The 11,348-nt window shown below is 41.5% G+C and overlaps 1 protein-coding gene across 4 annotated transcripts; it reads left to right on the forward strand.

The window, feature by feature from the left end:
• The first annotated feature begins 926 nt into the window (after nt 1-926).
• On the forward strand, nt 927-10,805 carry LOC105041230 (pFDCC methylesterase MES16). 4 transcript variants are annotated; one of them, XM_073254237.1, is made up of 9 exons: nt 927-1,348; nt 2,309-2,353; nt 2,471-2,618; nt 2,837-2,906; nt 3,021-3,069; nt 7,133-7,230; nt 9,397-9,535; nt 10,223-10,249; nt 10,467-10,805. In XM_073254237.1, the coding sequence occupies exons 1-9, from the start codon at nt 962-964 to the stop codon at nt 10,623-10,625; spliced, it is 1,122 nt and encodes a 373-aa protein (XP_073110338.1). In that variant the 5' UTR covers nt 927-961; the 3' UTR covers nt 10,626-10,805. The 4 variants fall into 4 exon arrangements, 3 of the variants coding, with proteins under 3 accessions (XP_073110338.1, XP_010916404.1, XP_029119245.1); XM_010918102.4 differs by lacking the exon at nt 10,223-10,249; XM_029263412.2 differs by lacking the exons at nt 10,223-10,249; nt 10,467-10,805 and adding an exon at nt 7,543-7,716 and having other exon boundaries at nt 9,397-9,536.
• Nucleotides 10,806-11,348: the final 543 nt, after the last annotated feature.

The following is an 11,348-nucleotide window of genomic DNA, read 5'->3' on the forward strand; positions in this document are numbered from 1 at the left end:
ATCGAATTGTCATCTAGATCAATTTAGAATCAAAATGGATATTTAATTGATTGAGCGGAAGGCAACATCGACCATATTTGACCAACTCCAGTAAAGTACCAGCATATTTAAGTTGAGTGGCAAACTGAGCCTTATTTCAGCTTCGCCATATTTTATTAGGGGTGAAAGTGACGTGGATAATATCCATCTGAATTTGTTTTCATATTCAAATCTATCTAAATATAGAATATTTAACTAATATCTATATCCGTATTCGTATTCATATTCATAAAAAAAAATATATATGAATATGGATAAAAAATTATTTGATCCATAGCCGAATATCTAATTTCATCTATGACCTTATGTAATTTTGTATAATATTTATTAATTTTTAAAAAAACATACAAACCATATTAACATATTATTAATTTGATTATCATTCATATTGATTATCTCTTCAATTTCATAGGTATAAAATTTAATTATCTGACTTCTATTTATATTTATATCTATATTCTTAATATCTAATTTGTATCTATATTTATTAAAAATAAATATAAATATAAATATTTATATTTATATTTATATTTATATTTATATTCATCAAAAAAAAAAAAGAATATGAATCCATAATCGATGGGAATTCAGCCCTGGATGCTATTGGATATATTTACTCCATCGCCGTACGATCGTGAGACCCCATAAAAAAAAAAGGGAAAAAAAAAATTATAGAGAGGCTTGGATCACTGCCTCATCAAACCATGGTTTCATTTTACCAAAAAAAAAAAACTATGGTTTCATCACAGCCGTTCACAAAATCTCATTTTTGTCCGTGAAAGGTTGACGTGGCAACAGCTTAGAAACACTCCTTGATTGGGACCCACAATACCGTAACGTAGAGCCAATCACGTGTTCCGCTCTCTTTGATCTCCTGCCATGCACGTGAGCCAGTCTCCACGCGACTCGTCACTCCCCAGCCATGGCGGCCGCCCCTCTCACCCTCCCGACCCAATGCCTTCCACCCTTATCCTTCCGGCCGCCTCGGAAAAAGACCACAATACCCCTCTTAGCCTTCGCCACCGCGTGCAGGGCGCGAGCTCCATACCCGCTGAAGGAGGGGCAGTCTCGACTTTTCCACCGGCTGCCCTCCGGCCTCAACATGGAAGTCATCTTCCAGAAGGGCCTTTCATCGTCGTCGGCGGCGGCGGCGGCGGCGGCGGCGGAGGAGGCGGAGAAAGGATGCCGCCCTCCACCTTTGGTGTTCGTCCATGGGAGCTTCCACGCGGCCTGGTGCTGGGCCGAGCACTGGCTCCCCTTCTTCTCCCGCGCCGGCTTCGACTGCTACGCCCTCAGCCTCTTGGGCCAGGTCTAACATCGTTTGATCCCTTGTATCATTTATTTATTCATTTTTCGGCTATGCGTATAATTTGGATGCAAAGGTGATACCGTCGTCGATATTTGCCCGTTAAATGCTCGAGGAATTTACTGCTTGTCTGAGAAAAGGAAAGTGGCGAGACTTAGGCTGACAATGTAGGGTAATCGGGAGGGTCAGGTTGGATAACTTGTTTGTGGTTTATGTGAGTAGTGGTTCCTTCTGTACTACTCCGTTATGAAATGATTTTAGGATTTATCTTTCAGAAATATGAAAAATTTTGGGAGGAAATGGGTGGATTTCATAATGAGATTCCGTTCTGGATTGGGTAGAGGAGAATCGTTTCTGTAAATGGGTGTGGGGAGATGAGGTGGTCTGTAACTTGGTGCGTAGCTAAAGATATGAGATCACTGTGTAAGTTAAGAAGTAATAATGGGGCATGAATTTTGTCACCACTTGATGCATATATAAGAAATCGATGTACATTTAATTTTAAAATGTCATTAGATTTTATATTAGTATGGAGACCCTGAATTTAGATGGTCTACCTTGTAGTTTTCTCAGTTTGTTTGGTGAGATCAGGGTTTCAAACCAACCAGTAGAATGATAATTTAAAACATGCATGCATGCACACATGCACATCGAGTTTTCTAGAATTCTACTGATCGGAGGAATTAAAGTGAATTGGTTTTTAAAAGTTTTTCTCTGATCTGTTGGACCTCTTTTAGCATATACTTACATAATTACTTGCATATTCTATTATCAGTTTTATTTAGTTATACTGAGATACTGCTTTAATTATTTCTTCAAATAACATGCATTTATAACTTAATATTCATGATGAGTTACCACACTGTTTGATTATCATCAGTCGGTATTGAGCAGCATCCTCTGATTAGTGTATGTAAATATCTAGTTTGTACTGTTAAATACCATACTTTTCTGTGTTGTCAGGGTGAAAGTGATGTTCCTACAGGAGCAGTAGCAGGCACTCTCCAGGTATTTGAGCAGATCTTTTGTTTATCAGAGTAACTCCTACTGGTTTTAGCTGGAAGGTTTTGTAGGTGTCCTGTTTGGTACTTCAATCTTATCAAAGTATAAAAACATCTACAGTAGACACATACAAGTGATATAGCTGATTTCATCCGAAAAGAGGTCAGCATGCCACCTATTTTGATTGGACATTCATTTGGAGGACTCATTGTTCAGTCTTACATTTCAAAGATGATGGATCAGTTTTCCTCCAGTCAAACATCTTCTGATGGTTGGTGCACAGTTCACACTTAACTATATTTCTCTTTTATTCCCCTGACTTTCATTTTCAATTCTTTAAGCTATCCTTTTCAAATTCTTATTTTGTGATTTAGATTTGATGAAACTACTGATTTGGTAAAATATACTTCAGCTTAATTTTATTCTTTGTTTTTCTCTTTTGTTACTAGAGTGCTTAAGAATATTAAAAATTATTTCTTCTGATTGTAGAGAGGAATGCATGTCACCCACTGCTTGCAGGAGCTGTGCTTGTATGTTCTGTTCCTCCTTCTGGAAATAGGTGATTGTACATACAGAAAAAGGGTGACTATTATCCTGTTTTGTATCTATTCTCTTTATTTTCCTATTCTAATGAAATGACCCATGTATAAAATGTCATATTATTTACCTGCAGTGGTCTAGTGTGGCGGTATCTCATGTTCAAGCCAATTGCTGCTATTAAGGTAAATAGTCTCAAAGTTGTCTGTTTTTTCCTCTCATGATCTGGACATTTATGTTAGGATTTGACGTCTCGAGATTTAGCCCACATTGAGCCCACAGCGAGGTTTGCGGCGAAAAAGGGAGTCCAACGAGACCAAGATCACCTGAAACGGAGCTCGGATGGAGGAGATACGAGCTTTTGAAGTCGGCACGAGACCCGAGGTGGAGGAGGACCTCCTGCGGCAGCGGCACGGCCGCAGGCGGCGGCGCGCGGGATGTGCGACCCAGGCGGGCGTGCGGCCCAGCCCGTGCGCGGGCCCGCTTGCGTGGGCGCGGCCCAGGCGGCTTGCCTAGCCCTGTTCTCCGGTCCACCGTGGACCAGGCGGTCCACGGGTGGGCCTGTGGATCGTGTGGGCGGTTCCCACACGTTTCTTGCGGTCCACGGCACTATTCCATGGATCGGAGTGCGATCGGAGGGCTCAGGTGACTCCCGGTCTTTATCCGACGGTCTGGGACGTGATTTGGGTTGATTAAGGACTCCTAAATCTAATCTAAACCATGTTTAAGCTCTTTAAAAACCCTGTGAGGCAACAGAGAAGGCGTGGGGTTTGGTTTTGCACTGTGGACGCCGCACAGAACCGAGGAAGAAGCGCGCGTTGCTGTAAGAGAAGGAGCAGGGCTCGTGGACAGCGGTCGCCAGGCACTTCAGGGGGTTCAAGGAGTCTTCCAAAAGAGAGAGAGCTTTTGTGAGGGGAACTTCTAGTGAGAGAGAATTGGGTGTACAAGGGTTGAGGGTGAGATCTTCTCTTATAAAATTTTCTTTTTCATAGTGAAGTTTGCATGCCCCGTGGAGGCAAGTCCTTTTATGGCTGATCCACGTATTTTGATTGTTTTTTCTTTTGTTTTGTTTCTTCTTTCTTCCTGCTGCATCGCGTGGTACTGAAAGAATCTTGGGAGGTGGTGTCCTGACCAGACATCCACCCAACAAGTGGTATCAGAGCAAGGCGGTACAAGGACGCAGATTACAGTGGTGGTGAGCAAAATTGAAGATGGAGAAGACAGGAACAATCAAGATGGAGATCAACAAGTTCGATGGTAAAAGCAATTTCTCCTTGTGGCAGGTAAGGGTGAAAGACGTGCTCATCCAACAGAGGTTGATCGATGCTCTCTTGTGCGATGAGAAGCCGACCACCATGGAGGTGCGGGATTGGAAACGGCTACAAATGCAGGCGGTGAGTACCATCCGCATGTACCTGACAAATGAGGTGGTGATCCATGTGCTGAGCGAGACTTCTCCGACGGTGCTGTGGTCGAAGCTCGAGGAGTTGTACATGGCGAAGTCTCTCACCAACACACTTTTCCTCTGGAGGCAGTTTTACCAACTGCGGATGACTGAGGGACAGAGCGTGTAGGAGCATTTGAGCCACTTCCAAAAGATCCTCACCGACCTCCTCAGCGTTGGCGAGAACATTGAGGAGAAGATCAGGGCGCTGGTTTTGCTGGCGTCATTTCTCCATTCGTACGAGTCCTTGGTGACTGCTCTTCTAGTGGGGAAGAGCACCATCAAGATAGATGAGATCATCGCGGCGATACTCCAAAACGAGGTTCTCAGGAGGGAGAATCCAGCTTCGAGCTCAGGTGGCGGTAGCTCAGCTTTGGTAACTTCTGGAGGAGCAGAAGGCGATAGATGGAGCGACAGGAGATCGCAACGAGGGCGGTCCAAGTCCAGGAGAGACTTGAGCAAAATCAGGTGTTACCGGTGTGAGGAGTTGGGGCATCTAGCCAGAGATTGCCCTCAACTGAAAAATCGGACGGTGGCTGCTGTAGCGACGGCCAGCAGCGATTCAGATGGAGATGTCCTTGAGATATCTGACGAGGTATCTACTTCTTCCCAGCAATAGATATTAGATTCTGCATGCCCCTATCATGTATGTTGCAGAGAGGAGCAGTTTGACTCCCTGGAGAACAGTGAGGGCACTGTATATCTGTCGGATGAATCGAGCTGTGCGATCAGAGGCATTGGGACGGTCAGCTGGAGGACACATGACAGTACAGTGAGGAGATTGGGGGAGGTCCGATACATATCCGATTTTAGGCAGAATCTTATCTCACTTAGCAGACTGAATTCAAGAAGCTACAGGACGGTAGCTGGTGGAGGAATCTTGAGGGTGTTACGCGGCGATAGGATTGTGCTGGAGGGAAAGAAGGGGAGCAGAGGACATTATTACCTGGCGGGGAGCCCAGTGCGAGGTGGAGCTTCGGGAGCCAGGTGGAGCCCAGAGCGAAGTGGAGCTCCAGGAGGTGGATCGGGCACGAGACAGGAGACTCGGGAGGACGAGAGGCGACATCGCAAGGTGAGATTCCTATTGCCGCAGGACAATGCCCCGAGCAGGTTTCAGGTCAGGAGGAGCACAGCATACAACGGAGATGGGATCGAGCAGCCTGGCTCGACTCCCATGTTTGCCCATCCATGATCAGCAGGCGATTGCCCCAGGGCATGGGGACGAGAAGATCCAGAAGCTCTCAGAGTTTGGAGGAAGCCGAATACCGAGTCGAGGTGGAGATTGTTAGGATTTGATGCCTCGAGATTCAGCCCATATTGAGCCCACAACGAGGTTTGCGGCGAAAAAGGGAGTCCAACGAGATCAAGATCACCTGAAACGGAGCTCGGATAGAGGAGATACGAGCTTTTGAAGTCGGCACGAGACCCGAGGTGGTGGAGGACCGCCGGCGGCCGGCGGCGGGCGGCAGCTGCGCGGCCGCAGTCGGCGGCTCGCGGGACGCGTGACCTAGGCTGGCGTGCGGCCCAGGCGAGCGTGCGGGCCCGCGCGCAGGCGCGGGCCGGCCCAGGCCCAGGCGGCCTGCCTAGCCCTGTTCTCCGGTCCATCGTGGATCAGGCAGTCCACGGGTGGGCCTGTGGACTGCGTGGGCGGTTCCCATACGTTTTTCGCGGTCCACGGCACTATTCCGTAGACCGGAGCGCGATCGGAGGACTCAGGTGACTCCCGATCTTGATCCGACGGTCTGGGACGTGATTTGGGTTGATTAAGGACTCCTAAACCTAATCTAAACCATGTTTAAGCCCTTTAAAAGCCCTATGAGGCAACAGAGAAGGCGTGGGGTTTGGTTTTGCACTGTGGACGCCGCACGGAACCGAGGAAGAAGCGCGCGTTGCTGTGAGAGGAGTAGGGCTCCTGGACAGCGGTCACCAGGCACTTCAGGGGGTTCCGGGAGTCTTCCAAAAGAGAGAGAGCTTTTGTGAGGAGAACTTCTAGTGAGAGAGAATTGGGTGTACAAGGGTTGAAGGTGAGGTCTCCTCTTGTAAAATTTTCTTTTTCATAGTGAAGTTTGCATGCCCCGTGGAGGCGAGCCCTTTTGTGGCTGATCCACGTATTTTGATTTTTTTTTCTTTTGTTTTGTTTCTTCTTTCTTCCTGCTGCATCGCGTGGTACTGAAAGGATCTTGGGAGGTGGTGTCCTGGCCAGACATCCACCCAACAATTTATTTATCTATAGTTAGTACACTATGTAATATGTCATGTATTGATTCATATTTTATCGAGTAGATGTTTCAACTTTCGGAAGTAGTTTGTCCTTTTTCCCTACTGATAATGGCAATAACCTTCACCGTGAAAATGAATGCATGTGCACTTTACCATGGAATACTTCCAAGTTTCCATCGAATCCATAATTCTTTAAAAAAAGAATCACATGGAAAGATGAAATCGTCTGCAGACACTAATGTTTACTTAGATTTGCTAGGCCTTTTTGTTGGCATTGTCAAATACATTTATGTCTTAAAACCTTCATTATGTCAATCATTAACTTATATATCTTTTCCACAACCTCTGTATTTTTCAATTTGGCTTATGCACGTGCTTGTTGCTCTACTGCACAAACTCCAACTCACCTGGATGGTGGGTTTTAATTTTTGAGGCATAGATTTTGCATCATGAAGATTTATAAAAGAGGATCTAGTTTGAGTAGTGGCCCTACTTTTTCACACTGTCATTTATGCATAGTATTTGATCTTTGCCATTCTGGATTTTAGATGAATATACTGATACCCAGTTTATTCTTTTACCAGGTAACACTGAGCTTGGCTGCAAAAGCTTTTGCAAATTCTCTGCCCCTTTGCAGAGAAACATTTTTTTCTTCAACAATGGAAGATCAACTAGTCCTAAGGTATGTGCATGATGGCACTATAATTTATTAATGCGCTAAACTCTTATCTGATGACCAAGTCCAACCCATTTTCTTTTTGAAAGGAAAAATGATCCAACCATTCATTTTTCCATGCCTTTGGCATTTTATTTCTCGATCAAAAATATTAAATGTTACTATTCCAAGAGTGTACTAGCTTGAATCAATCAAATATGTGGTGCAGATCCATATTGCTAGTACCAAGATACTTATCTTGACATGCATACATAGTTCAGATGAACATAGAAGAAACCTCTTGATTGGTTAACTTACAAACCGCTTATCAAATGTCAGCCATCCAACATATAATTTACATCTTCAAGGAACAGCAAGAAACAAGCATAAAGAGCACCTAATCATCCTTCCATCACTTTATAGCCTACGTGGTGCAAAAAAGGGCCACGTTTCATTTGAGACTTAAAGAAGAAAAAAGAACTCTGCTCTTACCACGAATAAGTTTGAACGTTGGTAAGATGTTGATCTGTTATTACAAAGTATTTATAAAGTTGCAGATCTTGTTCAAGAAAATGTTGCTATTTACTGTTTACCTCCTCTTCCTTTATTTTTGATTTATTTATTTTGGTTGAAGGGAAGGGGTCGGGGTAATTGATAGTGGGGTAAGTGGAGTTATTGGAATGGAGGGGTCTGAGATCCAGATAAAGACAAAAAGCACTGTTTTGATAGGCAGATATGTAGCCTTAGGTAGGTGCTCAGCTGGCCTGCTAAGGACCCAAGTGCTTAGGTCGCCTGTAAGTGTCTTGGACACCTAGACCTAGGTATCCCAGCTGTACTGCTTTTGGACAATACTTTTGTCTAGGATAAAAAGGATAGGTAGTAGGCAGGATGTGTAGGGTTTATTTGTTTTAACCTCCTGTCTATCTTGTTGGTTTTCCGAGGACCTTAAATTTGATACATCCTATAAGTTTCATTACTTTCAATTTGATCTTTGCATCTAACTTTGTATTCATCATTTGTTGTTTGATCAAGTTTCTTTTGCATTATCTTGATTATCTAATTTTTGAACAGCTGATTGCTGATTAATAGTGTTATATATTTGTAAGAAAAGATTGTCCTCACTTATTAACTTTTCATGTTAAATTAAGATCCTCAAATAGCCATGTAACTTCACATATTTGTTTCTTTTGCTGATTAATTTATAATTCTAGTTATTTTTATTTCGTGAGTAATTTTCTTAACTAGCTTATAAAAGCTATCCACCTACATATCAACTTCTGCCTAATCAATGTAGAAGACCTGGATCACCCTAAGGAGTTCTCAATAAAAAAAAATGTTCTAAAATATCTTTTTTTAACTGTATAATGGAAAGTTAGCCCTTGTGCAAGGAGAGAGGGCATGGAAATTATTCTGCTTCTCTATCAGCTAGTGCTATTTTTTTCCTGATTTCCGTTTTATACTCATATTTACACATACTTATGTGGCAGTTTCTTACAACAATGGGTATGGAGATATCATGTTTTTTTCTGGCATGCTATGTAGGGCTATGATGCTGGAAAACCTGGAAATGTATTCTGATTTTAAGGTCCTTTACTCTTTATTCATGTAGTTTGAAATTGACTTCCTTTATCTACAGATAACATTTTCTTGCCTTGTACTCTAAAAGAAAATGGAACAAATGTATATATGCCTGTAGAGATCCCACCCAATCCAGCTTCTAACAATTTATGGTGTGGTTGTGATAGAAAAAAATTCTTTTGTGTACCTTCTGCTAGATAATAACAGTAATCTACAATTAGGGCACTTAACATGCACGTGTACCATCACATGTGTCAATGCATGAAAGCACAGTAAAATCCAAACTTTTATACTTCATACATAGACACTACTAATGACAATGCTCAACAAATTGCTTGCGAAATAATAAATAATTAGTTATACATTAAAAACATGTCATAGGAGTAATACAAATAGAAGCATTCTGTCAACTTGTGGTTGGTTATATGTCTCCTATATTGCCATTGTTTCATATTGAAGGCCAAGTGAGATAATCAGATGTTCCTGCAGTAGTTTCTTATTATATCAGTCCAGAAGTAATATAAATAGCATTAACTGTCTTTAATTTCTAATTTTTCTTAATCCTTTATTGGTTTCTCACATGGACTTTTGGATCCTGCTTTTGATTCATTATAGGTATCAGGAGCTAATGAAAGAAAGTTCGAAGCTGCCATTATTCGACCTCAAGAAGCTTAATGCATCTTTGCCTGTACCTTCAGTGTCAAAGGATTCTATACAACTTCTTATAATGGGTTCCAGTGATGATTTCATAGTTGTGAGTCATTATATTTTCCTATCACTTAATATTTCTTTAACATTGTTTGATTATGTGGATCCTATGATAGGAAATGTTACCTCTATTATAAAGTTGCAGAATACAGAAAATCATGTTCCGCTTACTATGGCAAATTATGGAATGTGATTAATGTATCAAAAAGAGAAAGCATAGGCTCAGGTGCAGACCTTGAGGTGTGAGGCTTGAGCATCACTAGTATTCCTTTCACAGGTTTAGATCTTTAATCTTCAGGCGAGGGTGGCTGCTTTTGTTGTAATTGCCAAATGTTTAGGAATGGACCATCTAGCAACTTTTCCATTCTTGAGTCTAAAAGTTTAAGCCAATAGCTTTCATCCCATTGATAATTTTGCTGGTAACCATAGAAAAAGACTTAGATGACATGAAGTCTGAACTATCAGCTCCAAAGGTTTGTTAAAGCTTTGAGGGGTGACTGAATTATATTTATAGTTTATCTATAATTATATTTTTGTTCCATCTGTGCGTCTTTGTGCCTGCAACGTGTTCATGTGCACACATACACGTGCATGGATGTGTGCATGAACATATGTATGCATGTGTACATGCATGTGTGTATTCATGGGCATCTATTATTGAACACTTAAAAGAGAATGGCTGCCTTTTCCATGTTCCTCATTTTTCTTTCCTTCTCTTTTTTCTTTTCTGCAGAGCATACATTGGTGGTTTTATATTATGGTACCTAATTCTTCCTTATAAAATATCTCTACGATGCCTTCTGGTTTTCTTCTTGAAGTCTTCCTCTGCCTTCTAATTGCTTGCTATAGATATTTAAAGCCATTTTCTGGACTCATGATTTCTAGACAATAAAAAAGAATATTTATATCTTCTTGTGCTGACATTATTATGCCTTAAAAATATCTTACGCTCAATTATAAACTTTTTTAAACTGCAGGATGCGGAAGGGCTTTACGAAACAGCAAAGTTTTATGATGTGCAGCCATTTTGTGTGGAAGGTGTTGCCCATGATATGATGTTAGATTCTTCATGGGAAAAAGGTGCAGAAATAATCTTGTCATGGCTAAAGAATTTACATTATGAGCAAATTCTTTGATTAGTTGGCAAGATCTTCTAGAGCACTCCTTTTCCTACTATTTTTGATTTAGTGCCATAATTTTTCTTGTCTGTGCAAATTATTTGAAATTCCGGATTGACATGCACCACTTGAAAGTCGCAACTGTCATGCCAACATTATAACAGAAATATGAGCTTTATTCTTTTCTTGTCATGTATGGAGGTTATTTCTCTTTGATGTTTCCACACCTGCTTCGATCAATAGCTACATGTTTGATATCTTATGTTACATTATTACAAGTGAAGCCTGCATACATTGTTTTCCCTAACCAGATATCATTCATATGGCAATCATTCTATTTACATTCTACAAGTAGTTTGGAATGAGCCACTTCTAGATAACATTACTGGCCCCATTGTGGTTTTATATGGAAGCCTATTTTGTTTGGTCCGTGTGTACATTTGTTCTTCTATGTGTTATATGAGCTTCTACATGGACCCTCATTATATTATATGCAAACCATAGCATGGCGTCATGTTGATTGAATATAAGCTATAAGCTATTTAATTGTATATGCCAGCTGTCTTAATGAGAGAATAGCATATGCTTGAACACTTCTTTTTCCAGTTTTATTGCATCAAATCTGTAATCACATGGTATGCCCATTTTGAAAATTGAGACTTCCAAAAAAAGAGAAAAGGAAAAAAAAAAAATCAGTGAGAGATCCCAACTGTTGGATCTGATCTCCATTTAGTAAGCATC

This window comes from Elaeis guineensis, chromosome 3 (assembly GCF_000442705.2).
Source record: "Elaeis guineensis isolate ETL-2024a chromosome 3, EG11, whole genome shotgun sequence".
Lineage (NCBI taxonomy): Eukaryota > Viridiplantae > Streptophyta > Magnoliopsida > Arecales > Arecaceae > Elaeis > Elaeis guineensis.